The sequence below is a fragment of the Juglans microcarpa x Juglans regia genome, chromosome 6S (assembly GCF_004785595.1).
Source record: "Juglans microcarpa x Juglans regia isolate MS1-56 chromosome 6S, Jm3101_v1.0, whole genome shotgun sequence".
NCBI classification, from domain to species: Eukaryota; Viridiplantae; Streptophyta; class Magnoliopsida; order Fagales; family Juglandaceae; genus Juglans; species Juglans microcarpa x Juglans regia.
This window is the reverse complement of record NC_054605.1, coordinates 22319398-22339655: the sequence shown is the minus strand read 5'-3', so window position 1 is coordinate 22339655 and position 20258 is coordinate 22319398. Positions and strand designations below refer to the sequence as shown.

Below are 20258 nucleotides of genomic sequence, written 5' to 3'. Positions count from 1 at the left end.
ATGTTGACAACAAGCACATGCAGACTTGCAGTTGATGCATTTTCTTTTATGTGTTTTCTCTCTACCGAATTCTCGGTTCCTACACCTCGAGTGAAATTCACCTCGAGTGGGGAGGGGTATGCTCCCTTTCCTCTCGCTTCCATTTTTCTTTGTTTTTCTTTTCCCCGATATGTGGCTACCAGAATTGTTATCTCCTCACAATTTTATACATGGAGCGTGTTGGATAAAGGTTTTCAGTCTATCTAATTTTTATTTTGATGTTGTGATTATGGAAAATCACAAACTTTCATATAAATAAACCAAGAGCCTTATCCACAAGTTTCTAAGCATTATTTTCTTCCATCAAGAAACGTACCCATTAATTCAAACATTTCCTAATAAATAGTTATCTTTATTTTTAATTACTCAGAATTTAATACTAATGAGAACTCTTTTGAGATAATATAATATACATATATATAATATATATTTACAAAAATCGTGGCATGTGAGCCAAGTCTCCTACAAGGAAACGTGTTCTTTCATACTGACAATCATTTAAAGTCATCTGGGTAACTAAAACTGAATATGACAACAATTAAAACTACTAAAATCATAACCTTTAGAAGAAAGATGTAATACATGAATCATGATTATGCCATGTTATTCTATTAACATTTTCTTTCATGTATTACAATGTATTAGTCTCTCTAAATAAATTTCATATGTGGTTTATCTCTATGAATGACTTTCTATAAGTCAAATAAAAAATAAAATGAGCTCATTAACCCATGCTCTCTACATGTTTAAAAAATATTTTTATCTAGAACTCTTTTGTCATGGAATCTGCAATCTCTCTCTCTCTCTCTAATAGCAAGATATTTTATGTCAATATGTTTCATTTTCCTCCCACTTTTGTTATTTTTAGAAAAGAAAATTGCTGTCAAATTATCACAATAAATTCTTAAAGGTTTAGATATCAAATCTACAACTGGAAGCTCTGTAATAAAACTCCTCAACCATTTCGCTTGTGAAGTTGCTTCAAATCATGCTATAAGCTTTGCCTCTATGTAGATGATGCAATGATTTTCTGTTTAGTGCTCTTCCATAATATGGCATGCACTTCCTGCTAACATGAAAACATACCCTAAGTGAACTTTCTATTGTCTTGACAACCCGTAAAATCTGAATTTAAATATCCAACCACTTCCAAATAATCAACATCATTACAACAAATTTGAGCTATTGTGATGATTTTTCTTTAGAATGAAATAAAAATCGTCCCAAAAAATAAGATCTAGAACGAAATTCTGATTTCGTTTCAAAAAAATACTGAAACGTGCAGACCATTCGAACACGTTCGAATGGTATACTTAGGAACGATAAATTTTGTCCCTAATAAAATAATTATTTGAGGATGGGGAAAAAATTAGTGGGTTAAGCGCGAGAAACTGATTTACCGTTCAAATAGCCCTCTACACTATTCGAACATGTAGATCACCAATTTCCAAACGGTGTATAGGATTTGAACGGTTAGTTAACGTTCAAATGGTAATATTGTGTTCGAATGGTGACACTAATTTAATAAAACATTTAATCAATTAAAGAAATAATAATAGTAATCAACAATTAATTTATAAAAAAAAATATAATGTATAATTAATTAAACTTACAAAACATCAAATATTGTCCATACCAAAAATAAAACAAAATACAAATAAAAGATATAAAATACTATGTCCCCAACTCTTTGAGGACATCCTCGATTACATCTATTTTTGTCTCTATATGTGTCAGTCTAATAGATATCATCTCCTAAGTTCGAGACACGCAATCAACATTCACAACTAACTCATAAATGACACCTATGATCTTTGTACGTAAGCCAGAGAAGGCAGTCTGGATCTCTGTACGCACTATATCAGCAATCTGATCAAGAGTAACAGTGCGTGATGTCTTGGGCTGCGTGGATGTCTCAGCCCATTGGTGATTATATTGTTATCACCTTTGGTATCAGAGTCATTGGTGATTATATTGTTATATTATTATATTTTGTTGTTATGTTGCTATTTTATTTTGCTATTTAACTTTGAATGATATATTTTATGATGGATTATTATTATGCTCATAGTATTGGTTCTCGTGACCTTTATGATCTAAAATGTCTAGATTATAATTTAAGGCCTGAATTGAAAAAATTGATGAATAATATAAAAGATCTTAAGAGAAAACAACAATTAATGAGACAAAACTATACATTAACGATGAAAAAATATCATATATATCAAAGTAGACAAGCGACAATAGAGGAATGGGAAGCTCATTGTGACTTCCTAAAAAACGAAATTAAAAGCGTAATAAACCATTTGAGTATCCTTTCTTTATTAAAAAAAAAGTAAGAAATCACTAATACATATTTTTACCAAGATAACACATCCGTTGGTCAGCCTATTCATGCTGGAAGGCTTTAAGGATAATCCCGATAGTGTTCACTCAAGTTCTTAATCTATTTATTTCTCTTTGGACATAGGAAATTTTTGTTTAAAAACCTGTCTCAATGAAATCTTTATTCAAACTTAATGAATCCACTACTAGTATCCCCATAGAACCTGATAACATCAATTAAGAAGATTAAAGTATAATAGCTATAGAAAGAAATTTACAAGATTGGACAATTCCTAATGGTCCAAAAAGCCAAATATACAAACATTTTACTTTTTCTTCTAATTTATCATTTCTTTCAAATTATACTATTAAAACAATAGAAAAAATCATTAGTTTAAATAACGATTATGAATCGTTACAACTATTAACAAATGAAGCTATTAAACATCACAAAGAACAGAAATACTCTTTCATACATATTGGACTAGTACAAGTAGTTATAAAACCACTCACTAGAAGTGGATTAAATACCTCAGTATTACTCTCTTTAAGAGATGGAAGACACTATGATTTTCATGATTCATTACTTGGAAAGGTAGAATCAAGCTTGTTCCAAGTTCTAGTTTATTTTAATTGTTATCCCAATTATTTTCTTTCATTATTCGATTATAATATTTACATACTTTAATATTAAATATTAAAACAAACAGTTGTCAAATGATGAAAGGATCACATCCTTTAATAGTAGTTTATATAATCCATTATAAACTAATGAAAATAATATTAGAATCACAAGCTCTTATTACCAGTCTAAAAGGATATATATTATTATTACAATCCAGTACACAAAACTCTAATGTACTAATTCCTAAACAAATTAATTGGAATCAAATTACTCTCCCTAATGAATGGCAATTAGAGAACATTGCTCTATTACCTAAGGCAGAAAATAATTCTAAAAACGATCTTGAATATATAGATAAAAAACGGACAAAACAGTCTAAATAACTTTCAACCTTTTAGAATATCTTTATCACATTATTTTTCTCCAACACATTCTAGTTATCATACACTAAAATCTGTTCTTACATAAATCTCTTGGAATATATCTCAAAATTTTGACACCAGATCTTTTGATACCAGATCTCAGAGTCTTACACACAGATTTGGTGAATTATTCCTAGAAATATTATTCATACACTAGTATATACTGTTAACCGTCCATATAAGGCATCCACCTCTCATAATCCTAAAAAGGAACATTCTTCTCCAACATATTCACAAGTAGTTGAAAATGATGCTCAAATATATACCCTGAATAAAAAAGAATTTAAAATTAACAAAAAATATCTTAAACAAAATTATATGAAAGAAAAAAATAGTCACAAAAGATTAGTATTTTTCTCAACTTTTACAAAAATAGAAAGAGATTATATTCAAGAAAAATATTATGAGTATCTAGAAAAAGTACAGATTAATATATCTTTCTTTACACGGTTTGAAATCTATCAATCAAATTAATTGTTTACCATAAACACGACTACAAACCAATGGATTAAAGAAGAGAATAATCAAATTGTTTATGAAGAATACTCCCATTTTGAAGACATCAAGTTCAATCAGAGAAATACTCAAATAATAGTTTCACCAATAAAAAAACACAATAATACAATAGAAGGTAAAAATACTGATAAAAACATTGCTAATATAATACAACAAAATAATTACACCAATTTATATCTAAAAACTATGAGTAAACAATTAGAAACCAAAATATTTCCTATTAATCATACTACTAAAGAAGCAAAAGAAACCCCTTTATTTGTTCCCTATGAAATCTCATATCATCTAAAAACTATTTTTTCTAAAAAAAAAAGTGACTTATTGGAACAAATCTCTAATAAATTAGAAAAATTAACTATTAGTAATACCGCATCTACTTCAAAACAACTCCATATTAATGTATTAAACAAGACAGACTCACCTATATTATCTGATAATTCTGAAATTAGTAATATTAAAAACCAATTTAAGAATTTAGATTTACAAATAAATAAAATTAGATGAGATATTGTTAATAGTTTTTCAGGTCGGGATTCTAAACATCATGTTTCTATTACTCGTAATTGATATCCGAGGCCTATTCCACCGAATATGCAATTCGAAGAGAGAAAACATACAGTAAAATATGCTTTTGCACCAGATGTATTATATAAATGGAATATAGATGGATTATCTAAGTATGAAATATTAAATCATTTCCAATAAATGATTATGGTTGCTAACGTCTATAAAAGTAATAGAAAAATTGATCATCAAGTAGCACATATTATTGTTACAGGTTTTACTGGCCAATTAAAAGGCTGGTAGGATCATTATCTTTCAAATGAACAAAAAATACAAATATTAACTGCATATAAACATGATGAAAACATGTAAGTGATTAAAACAGAAAATTGTTTACCATTAGAAGATGTTGTAAATACTTTAATGTATGTATTAACTAAATACTTTGATGGTGATCCTGTTCAATTCAAATAAAGAACCCGTGATTTACTGATTAATTTAAAATGCCATCAATTATCTGATTTCCATTGATACAAAGATGTATTTTTAATTAAAGTTATGATCAGAAATGACTGCCAGCAACCATATTGGAAGAAAAAGTTCATAACTGGACTTCCATATTACTTCGCTCAAAAGGTACGAGAATCATTAGTCAAAACAGACGGTACTATTGGTTTTTATAATCTCACATATGGTGATATAATAACTACTATTAATAGAACTGGTCTAACTATATCTAACGATTTAAGATTAAAAAAGCAAATGGATAAGGAAAAGAAATTTGATAAAAAAGAATTAAATACTTTTTGTGAACAATTTAGTTATATTCTATTATTAGCCCATTCAAAAGGACACAAAAATGGAAAAAGAATTTATAAGAATTATTCTAACAAAAAATGAAAATATAAAAAAGCTTATAAAAGAACAAAAGATAAATAGATATATAATAAACCAATAATAAATCCCAAAAAGACTAACAAAGAGAAAAAAACAAATTGTTTATTATAAATGTGGAAAAGTTGGACGTTATAAATCAAATTGTAAAGTTAAACAACAGATTAATGAATTATATATATTTGAAATATTAAAAGAAAAATTATTAAACATTTTTATACATTCAAGTGAAAATGAGATAGCTATTCGGAAGAAGAAGAAATTTATCAATTAAAAGAGTCAAGCTTTTCTGAACAATCTTCTGATAGTGAATCTGAAGATGATGAGGTACAAATATGCAATTGTTTAGATAAAAACAATTGTATTTCTAATAAGACCATTAATTTACTTTCAAAATAAGAAGATATTATATTATAATTAATAGACAAAATTAGTGATCACCAAGAAAGAAAAGATTACTTAAAAAAATTAAAAGATACTTTTAATAATCAAGATACTTCTGTAACATCCTCAACACCTTACAATTTTTCAGAAATAGTAGAAAGGTTTAAAATAGAAAAACAAAGAATTACAATACAAGATCTACAACAGAAATTAATGAAATAAAATAAGAGATTAGAAATTTGAAAACATATAATCTTAAACTAGAAGTTTCACATGAACAATTATTACAAGAAATTATATTATTAAAAATAGATAAAAATGTAAATAATTCTCATAATAAAGAACATACTAAAGAACAAGGAAATTGTTCAACAATAGTTATAAAATACGAAACAGATAATTTCATTAATATCCATGATAAGATAAATTTTCAGAAATGGTATACTGAAATAACAGTGCCAATTAATCAAGAATATTCTTTTACCACAATTGCCCTATTAGACATAGGAGTAGATTTAAATTGTATACAAGAGGGATTAATACCTTCTAAATATTTTGAAAAAATAAAAGAGACATTATCCCAAACCAATGGAACAAAATTAAACATAAATTATAAATTATTTAATGCACATATTTGTAATAATGGAATTTGTTTTAAAATGACATTTATTTTAGTAAAATATATTAACATTAAAGTAATATTAAGAAATCATTTCCTTACCTTACTTTATACTTTCTCTGTAACAGAAAAATGAATCTCTACCAAAATACTTGGACAAGAAATTTTATTTAAATTCTTATTTCTCCTGTATCAAAATAAATTAACCCTTTAAAGGAAGTTTCATTAATTAGAGAAATTAATTTTTTAACAAAAAACAGAATTAGAAGAAAAGAAAAACTGGTAGGTTTTTTAAAACAAGAATTAAAATATAAAAGAAGTCAAGAACAATTAAAGACCCGTTATTAACCCAAAAAATTGAAAATTTTAAAACTATAATTGAAAATGAAGTATGCTCTAAGTCGCCCAATACTTTCTGAAATAGAAAAGAACATATAGTTGAATTATCCTATGAAAAAGAATTTTCTGATAAAAGTATTCAAACTAAGGTTAGACCGATTCAAATGAATAATGAATTATTAGAATTCTGTAAAAAAAGAAATTAATGATTTACTAACAAAATGATTAATTAGAAAAAATAAATCACCATGGAATTGTGCTGCCTTTTATGTTAAAAAAATAGCAGAATTAGAAAGAGGAGCTCTTCATTTAGTCATCAATTATAAACCTTTAAATAATATATTACAATGGATTAGATACCCAATTCATAATAAAAAAAGATTTATTATCCCGACTTTATAATGCTACGGTATTTTTACAATTTAACATGAAAAGTAGATTTTGACAAATCCAAATTATTGAGAAAAGACCATTATAAAACAACATTCACAGTCTGTTTTGGACATTATGAATGAAACGTTATGCTCTTTGGGTTAAAAAATGCTCCTAGTGAATTTCAAAATATTATGAATGAAATATTTACTCATTTCTCTCATTTTTCGATAGTTTATATTGATGATGTATTAATATTTTCCTCATCTATTGAACAACATTGGAAACATGTAAATACTTTTATCCATTATTAAACAAAATTGATTAGTTGTTTCATTACCAAAAATAAAATTATTTCAGGACAAAATTAGATTTCTTGGACATGAAATTTATCATTGAACTATTACACCAATTAGCATAGCAATAGAATTTGATGATAAATTTTTAGATGAAATAAAAAATAAGCAACAACTACAAAGATTTTTAGGAAGCCTCAATTATGTTGCAGATTGTTATCAATATCTCAGACCATTATGTAAACCATTATTTAAAATATTAAAAAAGAATCTACCCTATGGATGGAAAAATATACAAATATTATAAAACAAATTAAAGCTCACGTTAAGAAATTACCATAATTAGGACTCTCATCTCCCCATACTTTAAAAATTGTCAAAACAGATGCCTCTGATCTTGGTTATGGATGAATTATGAAACAAAAATTATCAACTGATTCGAAACAGATTGTTCAATTCCATAAAGGATGTTGGAATCCTGCCCAAAAGAATTATAGTACTATTAAAAAAGAAATTTTAGTTATTCTATTATGTATTTCTAAATTTCAAAATGATTTGTTGAACCAAAATTTTTTACTTAGAATAGATTGTAAATCAGTCAAAGAGGTTTTGATTAAATATGTGAAAAACTTGACTGCTAAATAAATATTTGCTAAATTCTAAGTTATATTAAGTATTTTTTATTTTAATATTGAACATATTAAAGGAGAATCTAATTTTTTTTTTCCTGATTTTCTATTCCGAGAATTCTTAAAGGAAAAATCATGTCAACCTCAAAGTCAAAAGTAAAGTCTAAATCTTCTTACGCACGACCACCATCTCTTTCCTATCTTTCACATTGTTCTTTTGCAACTCTAAGACCATATACGGTACTGGGGTCGTTACCACAAACATTAGACCATCTTACAATTCATTTTCACTATTAGCTTATCCAAAATTACCAACCTACTCCAAAGTTGTTTCCTCTTCTTCCTATTCTCCTTCTTAAATTATTAATCCTTCATTACTATCTCAGCCTTCTACATCTTCTATTATCATCAAATCTCACTTGTACCCAGTCTTCCCCATCGAATATGAAATCCAAAACCTGTCTGACCCCCAAAAATTACTTGATGCATTTCTTTTACCAGATTGACATTATGTTCCACAAAATATTAAGAAAACTCAACATTTTTATGAATTCATATTAGTAGACACCGATTCAATTATTCTCTCTAAGATCCATTGTTCCCTTCAAACGTAACCTTCTCCACCTGTATCTCTGAGATCACTAGTCCTACTCACTCCTCACTCTAAAAAATTCATCCTTAGTCCGACTATGAACTTTTTCTTCCAATATAGTTGCTGGCAGTCATTTCTAATCATGACTCTAGTTAGAAATACATCTTTATACCAACGAAAATCAGATAATTAATGACATTTTAAATTAATCAGTAAATCACTGGTTCTTTCTTTGAATTGAACAGGATCACCAACAAAGTGTTTAGTTAATACATGTATTAAAGTATTTACAACATCTTCTAATGACAAACTATTTTATGTTTTAATCACTTACATGTTTTCATCATGTTTATATGCAATTAATATTTGTGTCTTTTGTTCATTTGAAATATAATGATCTCATCAGCCTTTTAATTGGCCAATAAAACCTGTAACAATTATATGTGGTACTTGATGATCAATTTTTCTATTATTTTTATAGACGTTAGCAACCATAATCATTTCTTGGAAATGGTACATTTCTATCTATATTCCATTTATATAATACATCTGATGCAAAATCAGATCTTACTATATGTTCTCTCTCTTCGAATTGCATATCTGGTGAAGTAGACCTCGGATACCAATTACGAGTAATAGAAACATGATGTTTAAAATTCCTATCTGAAAAACTATTAACATGATCTCTTCTAATTTTATTTATTTGTAAATCTAAATTTTTAAATTGGTTTTCAATATTACTAATTTCATAATCAGATAATATAGGTGAGTAAGTCTTGCTTAATACATTAATATGTGGTTGTTTTAAAGTAGATGCGGTATTACTAATAGTTAATTTTTTTAATTTATTAGAGATTTGTTCCAATAAGTCACTTTTGTTTTTAGAAAGAATAGTTTTTAGATGAGATGAGATTTCATGAGAAACAAATAAAGGAGTTGCTTTTGCTTCTTTAGTAGTAGAATTAATAGGAGATATTTGGACTTCAATTCTTTCTAATTGTTTACTCATGGTTTTTAGATATAAACTGGTTTAATTGTTTTGTTGGATTATATTATAAATGTTTTTATCAATATTTTTCCCTTGATGTCGAATATGGATAAACTTGTAGAAAAATGATGGCTTAACAACCGGTTGTTTGTTTGTTGGTCATTAGGGATTACTATACTGCAAATATTTCAAATGGACAGATAGTCATGAAGACAAAGAAAAAGAACTTGTGAAGAGAGGAACTGAATTGTTAAGGAAGGAGGAGTTTCGAAAAAAAAAAGATTGTGAAGAGAGGAAGAGATTGTGAAGAGAGGAAGAGATTGTGAAGATAGAGTTGGGAGTCCACAACGACCAAGTCGATATTCAAAGGCAATAAGCAGACATTCGTCATATTTTTGAAAACTATGTACATCGTATTTTTGAAACTTTGTTGTGTATAATCTTGACCAGCAAGTGGCTCACTTTGTTGTATGGGACTTAGTCATTGTGTTTAGTGTCGAATACAATGACTACTATGTTTTGGTAGCAAAAAATTAGTTATGACAAAATATGTTTTTGTTGTAAGGGACTTAGTCTTTGTGACATTGTGTTGTCTACCAATGGAAATTGTTAAAATGACATGTTGTTTTGAGGCTAAACTCGTGGTTATCATATGATTATGTTGAATATTGCTAGTGCAGAACAGATCTTCTGATCCTTGAACTAGTATATAAATTCCCCATTTGATAATTGGATGGGTGTACGTACCGCATTGCCAATGTAATTCAACAAATGATGCAATAATCTATACTTCTCTATTATTCGTTTCCTTGTTATTGGGTAATGATTCATTTTTAAACGAGCTTTAAACTCCCCAGCAAGGCTGGATAAATCATCCTTAGAAGTATTTGGACCCTGTAATTTGGAATCAACTGGTTTCATAATATCCAATCAACATATAAAAATCTGTAAGGAGACCAAGAATAGAAAACAAACCCCATCGAATATGGGAAATAAGTTAGAAGATATTCAACAAATTTACTGTAGTATAAGTTATAAACATCAATACAAAAAAAGTACTATCTTCACATATTCCACAGTTATAAACATCAATACACAATTATAGTCTGTCAACATGTTACATGTTGTTTACAATAGAATAAATCGAAATTTTAATCTCTATATGGAAGATAGTACTTTTCAAAACTATAAGTTATTTGTGGCCTTAAACTGCAGGATACAGAGAAAGAACTCCTCACTGTGATCTACAATTCCATATCATCAGTATTCTGGAATCAAAGAAAAAAACTTGTAACTTCACTATCACCTAAAATAAAAAACAACTTCGAATATTTTAAATCCAAATAATCAATATAACCATGTCCTAAGAATACATTTAGTCCAAATAACAGCTCCATGTGCTCAATATCATTGGAATTGAAAACCAAAATCCCCATCTACAGCTCCACACAGATCCAATTGTGTTCCATCCCCAGTATCTGGCTGTGTTTCATCCACCCCAAGTTGAATCTGTGAACATAATCTAATAGTTAAAAACAAGTAAATATCTTAGATTCATACTTGCATACAACCATATGCTACTATAAGATGGGCTAACATGGTTTATTTTGGAAACATACTCTAGGTATGTAATTGGCAGATAAATTGTGAAATTAAAAAGAAAAATAAATAAATAGAAATATGTAAAAGCTGGGTACTAATTCAATTAACCATCCAAATTAACTAGTCTTGAATGAACTCACCTAAGACAAGCATTTTTAGAGGTAAATTGTTCATTCATTCGAGAATAGCATTTTTAGTGGCAAACTGCAAACTGTTCATTCATTCAAAACAGGCATTTTTAATGGCAAACTGTTTATTCATTCAAGAAAATTGTTGAGCTGCTGACAAACGACTTACCGTTTCTTTGAATATGTTTGTCTAATCTGTTCATTCACTACTTTTCATTCAATATGCTTGTTTAGGGATGAATGAATTCTTCTCATACTTCAGATTATACAAGCATTGATGATCTGCACTTAAGGGTGAATATTTGAGAGATTAGACAAGCACATTAGACAAGCACAATGGAAGCATTCATTAGGACAAGCATATTGAATAAAAACTGTGAATATTTGATAGATTAGACAATCACATTCATTCAAGACAAGCACAATCTACTCATTCACCTACTTTTAAACATTCATTCAAGACAAACATATTGAACGAAACTGTGAAAAAGCAAGAGATTATACAAGCACATTCATTCAAGACAAGCACATTGGTTCATTCATAGATCTGTCATATATTCACAATGTCAACAAATGACACATGCAACCAGAACCAAATTCAACGTACAAAACCGAGAACCAACAATGTCAACAAATGAACTCAAGAAAATCAAAACTTTATAATCTAGACCAAAAATTCAGTGTGGTACAGAGTTTGAGTGTAATCTCGATTTGTGATAGCAATGTTTAAGATTTTAAAAGAGTACAAAAACTTACTAACCAGAGACGACGATAACGGAGTTCATGTGGTTTGCTGAAGAGAGCAACAGGATCTGAGAGAGGCTGCGTTGGGTGGCGGAGGATAGTACTTGATCCACAAAATGAGAGAGAGACGTGAAGAAATGTGAGAGAGCCGTGAGAGATTTACAAAATGGAGTGCGAAAATGGGCGATGAAACTTCGGAGGCGATGAACGGGAAGATGAGATTTGGGCTGAAATGGGGATTCCATCCTTTGCTTCTTCATTCCGTTTTCTTTCATCATTTTTTTTTTTAAATATAAAACAACTGCTGGCCACGTCAATATAATATTTGGTGCGCAATTGGTACACGATATTGTTTGTGCTTAGAAGAACTGCTTCAAAGATAAAATAACAAAAAACCTGGCAAATATGAAGGAAGGAAGAGGAGTCAGGGACCCGTAAATTAAAAGGAAATAGAGGGTAAAGATGTACTCTTTTAGCATTGCACTGGTCTGTATGGACGAGGGAATTCCGAATTACTTTTCTGTGCTGCAAATCTAATCTGTTGGATTAATACTTGGTAAAACCGTATTGGATCCCAATTCCCAATCCCTTGAAAGATAATGTTCCTCGCTCCACACGCACCAAAGTTCAAACACCGCATCAGACAAATTTTCCGTCTCCTCCCTCTCCCACCCCTCAATTTGGAAAACCAAAAGGTCAGATCTTTAACTCAAAGATCTCTAATTCTCCTTAGAGTTTGACTTGTGTGTTCTGCAACATATGAATGAAAGGTTCCTCGATTAGGTAACTGTTGGTTGGGTTTGGGGTTTTAAGTTGGGGGTGGTAGGTACCTGGTAGCAGCACTTGAGCTCGGCATTCTGGTATTGTGATTTGGGAGGTGGGTTTTGCCCTTCCTCTGCTGTAAGAATACATTTCCTTTCTTTCTTTTGTTAAGATTTAATTTTCACAATGTTAGTGGATCTTTTCCTCAGAGCACGAAATCAGGATTTTTCAACTTCTATTACTTGGGGTGTAAATTAAGATCATCTTCACAAAGCACAATTTCGTATGCATCTTAACCCAGTTACCGGCATACTGAATTGATCCTCAGAGAACAGCGGAGTCCTTGGTTATCTGGATTTCCAATTGTTTTGTGGTGAACTACAGATAGTTTATATCAAAAACAAAAATAAGAGACGAAAACATGCATCCCCGACATCGTAGTCCTGGAAATGGGTATAGGTCCAGTTCCATGGGAATGGGTGTAGCTGCCTCTCAGATCTCCCCTGAGGGTTTGATGGTTAGAGGCCATGGAGGGTTTTACGGCGGCTCCGAATTCAGGAACTTTGGTCGTGGTTTTGGGCGTGGCCAGGGCCACCCTAAATCATATCAACAATCACCACAACCACCCCTGCGTAAAGGTGACATCTTTATGGAAGCGGGTCGACTTGCAGCCGAGTATTTGGTTTCTCAGGGATTGCTACCTCAAAGTGCACTTTCGGCTGTTAAGTGGCAAAACGGTAGTTTGAAGAGGCAGTTGGGGGAGTTTCAAGAGCTTAGGCCTCAGGAGGGAGACCAATTCTCCCTTCCACCGGAGGGCCGAACATCTGCCCTTGCCCGATTGTCGAATTCTACTTCTGATGCTGGGTTGGGATCGGGTAAGAGAAGGCTTTTAGGTGATATTAATCCCAAAGGAAGAAGAAGAGCAGCATCATTCCGAAATTATAGCTCGGATTATGGCCGAGACTACAGAAGGAGTGGCTCATGGTCTGATAGACTTAGGTCATCCGCTGACGTTGAGGGTGATGGCAATATTGCTTCTGGACAGTACCATGAGGAGGAGAAGCAATTTGGTAAAGATGTCACTGATGATCTGCACATTGGTGGTCGAAGTGAATTAGCACCAAAAACTGAGGATGCTGGTGATTTGGAATTTGAATTGGATGAGTATCAGTTCCAAGATGATGATATGCTCATAAAGGCTAGTTCTTCTAGTACAGGGAAAGATCAACATGAGGCTAATGGAGAATTCCCAGCAAGGTCTTATGATTTCAAGAATATGAATGTGGGAATAGGAGAGGTGAAGCATGGCACCAGCAGTGATGAGACTGACAAACAGGGTACCAAACAAGAAGTAACCATCCAGGATAGTGTTGTGGATGGAAATTTCTCGGACAACACCAGCACTGATTTACTAACACTCTGTAAATTTTCCAAGGTGCCCACTAGAACCCGCTCTTCATTGTCGCATAGGGGCTCAAAGGTTGACCCTGTTCCAAAGATTGAGGAAGGAAAAGCTCCTGATATGCGGCCTCAAAGAGGATCTGAATGTTTAGTTGACAATGCCCCTGTTGACACCTCCTTGGTTGATGCTCCATCAAGTAAAATTTATGATTCGAGGTGTATTGAATCTGAAGTTGCTAGGGCTCAATTTGTGTGTTCTGCTGAAAATGTGGTCAAAGTAGATTCTGCAGATGATATTGAGCAGGGTGAATTTGCGACTCAGTCTTTCTCGGATATGCAAAATAGGCAAGAACCACCAGTACTGCCTGGTTTTCCAAGTTGCAGCTCCACTGTTAAGGAAAGAGGTGAAAAAAGAGCTCTAGAAGATAGTGATATCAGGGAGGGAATAAAAAAGGCAAGAGAGAGGACTCCCTCTCAGGTAACAAAGGCTGATGAGTATCTCCACCTTTCTAACTCCAGTGAAAAGAAGGAGAGTTCACAGGAAGACAGGGCTTCACCTGGTGAGAACATGATCATGGCTTTAGATCATGAGAGCTTGGAGAATGATTCTCTGTTCGCTAAAGCTAAGACTGAACCATGTGTTGGGTATGCAGAAGAGAAGCAACTTTTTCCTGGTTCATTTAAAATCTGTGACCTTAATCTCGGGGGAGCTTCTGAAACCAATGAGAATCATGATAATGATCCGATCCATATTTACCATTCTGTTTCCAGAAACAGAAAAGAACCAGCACCAATTGATGTTGACTTGTCAATGAGTAACACCAAGATATCTGGTGAATACAGTAGACATGTCACTGATGCTAAAGAGATTGAAGTTATTGATTTAGAAAATGATTCTGCCCTGGAAGATAAGGCCTTCCATGATGCAGCAAGAAAGTAAGTTTCTTTATCAGTATGTCTCTTCATGAGGATATTGATTAAATTCATCAATATAAATAAAAGTGATTGCATAGACTTGCCCACGGGAGTTGTTTTTAGAATCATTCCCTGTTGCCCTATAGCATTTTTTGAGTGCGCCAACTGCACCTGATACTTTATGTATTGTTTTTATATCTTGTTCTTATTGATTTGCTGGTTTTCGGATTGTACAGGACAGAGACTGTGTATATGGGCCTTGAGGGTTTCCCTAACAATGCACCGAATGCCAATGATATTTCTGTCATTCAGGATGGTTATGGGCTTATGATCTCAGAGCTGCTCGCAGGTGATTTTTCAAATTGTTCTTCAGTACCAGGGGATGTTACTTCAATGCAAAGCGGGATGGGCCTTCCCAATGGAGAGGTACCACCACTATTGATAACTGGTTTACCTGCATATTCTGCACACAATGATCTTATTGCAGCTGTCCCCTTCGCCGGCCTGCCGTTTATGGTTTAGTTTTAATGTATAGTCATGCATGTGCCTTGACCACCTTGATGAGGTAACTTACATTTTTTCACTGCTTGTTTCAGGGGTCTCTTGCTGATGATGATTCCATATATATGTCCCTGGAAGAAATACCATTAAGTATGCCAGATATTTAATTTCATGGTTTGTTTTCTTTTAAATCTAGAGTTTATATGGTTGATTTGCCTGAGGTGATGTTTGATTCTTTGAATGTCATGTTAACACAGTGTTAACTGCATTTTATGCGTCAAACAGATATCAAGATTGGAGTCATGTATTGTTTTTTTGTGCTTTTCTGGCTGAAATTGTTTTCCTTCAAATGTGCCTCTCTGCAGAAATGTTCCTTATTTTTAAGCCAAGGCTACAGTTCAATCTTGGAAACAAGAGAGAAAAGAAAATGCTTTCAATTTGCTTGCTCGTCAATCATTTTTATTTTCTGTTCCCCATTCTTTCTAAGATCCAAATGAACTCTAGAGGATCCAAGGACATGTGTTCCTTTTCTTTCATTGATTTAGGAGCATGGGTGGTGATAAATCGCGACCAAGTCCTTTAGTAAGCCTATTCTAGTTCTTAGCTTGTATTTAGGTGTTTTCTCTTGTATACTTCTTGTGTACTAGGGCTATGCCTATTTACTTGTCAATAAAATCTCTTATTACTTATAAAAAAAAAAAAAAAAAAGTCCTTTAGTAAAATGAAGATTTTGATGTCTAGAATTTGAGAATAAGTAATTTAACTCTTTTGATATTATTTTATATTTTAAATTTTTTTGAAATTTGTCGTTGAATATTTGTCGAATTTAGTAGTGCATGGAATTACCTATCAAAAAAAGTAGTGCATGCAATTTGTAGTAAGATGTTGCTTAGTAAGTTTTTTCTTTGGAATGTCTATAGACCACCTAGTAAGTTGAATTTTGTTTTTAAAGTTAGCATTTGATGTAGTACCTTGACTGGTCATGCTTTTTATTCCCCTATAAATGTCAATGAGAAGTAAGATGGGAGAATTCTTTGGATCTGAAAATTATTTGTCAGTAACTTTTTTTTTTTGATAAGTTATTTGTCAGTAACTTATAAACAAAAAAGTTATCTTGCTTCTTGGAGTTGAATGATTCCTCCCGAGAATCAAGTGTGTTGTGACTATGTTGAGTGGCATCCACAATCAATAGTGAAGTCATTTTCTCTACGCCTGGTCTAGTGATATCCCAACTGCATCAAATTGGTATTAGCAGGTTCTGATTCTTGTGAGGGATTCATGCCGAGGCATCAACCTCACACTGCTTCTGTTCAGAAAGCATAGTCAGAGGTTTTATTAATGAGATATGACTGTCACAGGTCAGGGTGTAAAAATTTGTAGTGGACCCAAAAAAAACCAACCAAACCAGCCGGTTTTGACTGGTCCAGAGTTTTCCAAATTTTTGCTCTTTGGTCCGATCCCGGGGTGTGGTTTTTTCACCCTGGACCAACCGAATTATGTATACTATTTTTTAAATAATATTTTAATGCATTTGGTAAATTTTTAATGTAATAATGTAAATTGTAACCAAATAAATATGTAATTTTTTTAACCTAATTAGCTATGCTTAGATATTAGTATGTCAAATGTCAAGAACTTAAGATAGGCTACTAACTATTAACTTATATTTTATATGTGAATGTGAACGTTGATAACATACTATTAACATTATTAATTTATTACACTTAATTAAAATACTTTTGTTGTTAAGTATATATTTTTAATATGCTTAAGTGCTTGCAAGTATGATCCATGATCATATATAAAATGTTAAGATAGCCTATTAAGTATTAAGTATTAACTAATTGTACACTATGTCTCTTATTGATCAATGATAAATTGATAATAAGCATACTATTAAATATTAATATTATTAATTTATTACACATAGTAACTTAGTTAGACAACTTAGATTTAAAGCACTCACTGAATTTATGATTTTACCATCTAATACAATTTTTTGCCAACAAATTGCACAGAAAAAAAAAAAAAGAAAAAGAAAAAACCCTTCACGGTAGGACTGATAAGACTGACTGGACTGATAGTAACCGGTCTGGTCCGGTCTATAGCTCTCCACAGTTGGTTTCAGTGTGGGAAAATGGTGGACCGACTGAATTGGTCAGGTCCAAACAATGCCCCCATGAGGCACTTGTGGATTTTCGATCTCTCACCAATTTGTCATGAATGCCCTAAAAACTTCAGCTAGGTTCCATTTATTTTATTGGGGTTGGTTGATTTGTTGTTTTTCAATGTTTGTCTTCGTGAATCTTATAAATCACTTGAAGGATGAAACAAATAAGGTGAAAATGTCCATCTAGCTCAAGGTGTAAAGTGCAAGAGAGGAGGGAAGATAAGGGAATTAACTGGTCAAAATTCATAATCTATTAGAAAGGAAGCTCCAAACTCCAATGGCGAATCTAAGCATGAGTTCTTTTCAACCCAAAGAGTTCTCCTGTTATAAATGACGTGTGCAAGGATGTAGAAACTCGAGGACGGGTTATTTTCAATCAGGGGAGAATGGTGCACGAATAAGGGTACTGACAAACGATGACCAAGTTCTTTAATAATTGAAGATTCTGATGCCTATAAATTGATTTGGAAATTGTCTTTATTTATTTTGTAAGTTGAGGGATGTATGGGAATGTCTAGTGAACTTGGGTTTTGAGTTTGTTAGCATTTAGTGACCTTGACCACTCATGCTTTGTAATCACTATTAAATATTGGTGAGCAATATGAAGTTGAGAAAAGTGTCTTTTAAGTGATTCCTTCTAACAATCAAATGAGGGGCTTGGTCTATTTGAGTAGCATCTGCTATCCCCAGTTGAGTGGCTTTCTGGATCTATTCCCTTTCTCTTGGCTGAAACCTCTGGGTCGAACCACCCTTAGCATATAGACCTGCATGGATACGTTATTTATGCCATATACATTTTCTAATAGATTACATGCATCAAGCAGGAGATGACTGACATGTCACATTTGGAGTTGTGTTGACCACATCTTGACCTAAAGCCTGATAAATAGACACATGGAGAATTTGCTGAAAACATATGTGCTCCTCCATTGTCCAAGAAATTTGTTAGCTTGAAAGATATGTTGGCCCCAAATATTCGATCATCAATTCTATAGAACAAGGCATAGACAAAGCTTTTTTTTTTTTTTTTTTTTTTTTTTTTTTTTAAATTGGTAAACAAAAAATTTATTGATGAGAAAGATAGGTCTGGAAGAGATGATTCTATTCAAGAAACATCTTTGCATCATTGAGTCTTGCCTCAAGCTATGTGTCTCTACTAAATTTCTCCTGTAATGCGGATGAAGAAATTGCAATTACACCTTGATGAATTGATTTGAGTTCTATGAATATGTTACAGGTAAAATCATCACATAAAACATCAAATCCCTATTTGAAAGGATATTTGTATTTGTCTAAACCAACTGTTGCCTGAGAGAATTAACTTGAAAGAGCTATAGTGAAAGGATGTAAAATTTCTTGTACTATGTAAGCTGTGGACCTGGAAGTTGTTTTATTCAAGATTCAGCTGGTCATGAATGCCTCACGGTTTTTAAACAGAAAGGTTGAGGACACTCATTTCAGGTTGCTGATTTCATTTTAGAATAGCTTGCAAATATGTTGGACAGACCCCTGTGCTGATCTGTTATTTCCTTCAAGTGTATATTGCATTTATGGCATACCATCAGGTTGTGGAGTCTTGTTGTAGGGAAAGTAACCTTTTAAAATTGTTACATATGCTTTTACTAAACTGTCACTTGCTGTAGTGATGAGCATTAAATATGAGTTTTACTTTGTAATTTTCTGCTATCTTCTGATCCCCTTATGTTCCATTCTGTAGGCTTTTTGCCAGCCTGGGAGCAGCAACCGCCACGGGACTATGAGAAGCCCTTCTAATGCAACTATTCCTCAGTTCTCTGGAAATATGTATTGGTATGCTTTGTTTTGTTGGGACCATTTGCTCTATACACATGCAAGGTTTCTAATTCTTCTTACTTGTCAGCTGTCCAAATGCTATATTGTATCACTATTCACTAACATGGCCTGGTTTGAGGTTTCGCACGGTGAAAAACTGCATCATCACGCTAAGCAAAAACCCTTTTGATTATGACTTTTATCCATCCATACATGCTCATGTGCTACCTTATCCAGAGGATATCTTATCAAAAATCGGATGACATGCCTGGATGCTTTTGACTGTTGTCAAAATCTATCTTACTGAGATCCGCATCATCGTCATTGACTGGTGCGGAGACTGGATTTTTCCGTAAATAATTGTAGTGTGATTGGATTGAAAGTATTTTTCTAACTTGATTTTTAGTGAATTCCGATTCTCATGAGTTATGCTACTTACAGGTTAGTATGTAAACACACTTATGGGTTCTATGAGACTGACATTTATAAAAAAAAATAAAAAATAAAAATACTAATTTTTTATTTTACGCTAGTTGATATGGAAGGCTTTCATGTCAGTGATGTGTTGCGTCGGGTTATCGAATGAGTGAGCTTGTAAATAGATTTTTTTCATATCCCATATGCATATGATGACAAAATGTAAACTAGAAAGATTTCTTTAATCTATAAAAAAAAATAGAAAGGGTACTAAACCATGTAT

The 20258-nt window shown here is 32.0% G+C and overlaps 1 protein-coding gene across 2 annotated transcripts; it reads left to right on the top strand.

Moving 5' to 3' along the window:
- Window positions 1-1360: 1360 nt before the first annotated feature.
- LOC121236876 (uncharacterized protein At4g26450) lies at window positions 1361-19749 on the top strand. 2 transcript variants are annotated; one of them, XM_041133372.1, is made up of 5 exons: window positions 1361-1370; window positions 12662-15117; window positions 15333-15522; window positions 15693-15747; window positions 19485-19749. In XM_041133372.1, the coding sequence occupies exons 2-5, from the start codon at window positions 13202-13204 to the stop codon at window positions 19538-19540; spliced, it is 2217 nt and encodes a 738-aa protein (XP_040989306.1). In that variant the 5' UTR covers window positions 1361-1370; window positions 12662-13201; the 3' UTR covers window positions 19541-19749. The 2 variants fall into 2 exon arrangements, with proteins under 2 accessions (XP_040989306.1, XP_040989307.1); XM_041133373.1 differs by lacking the exon at window positions 1361-1370 and having other exon boundaries at window positions 12456-15117; window positions 15693-15771.
- The last annotated feature ends 509 nt before the right edge of the window (window positions 19750-20258 follow it).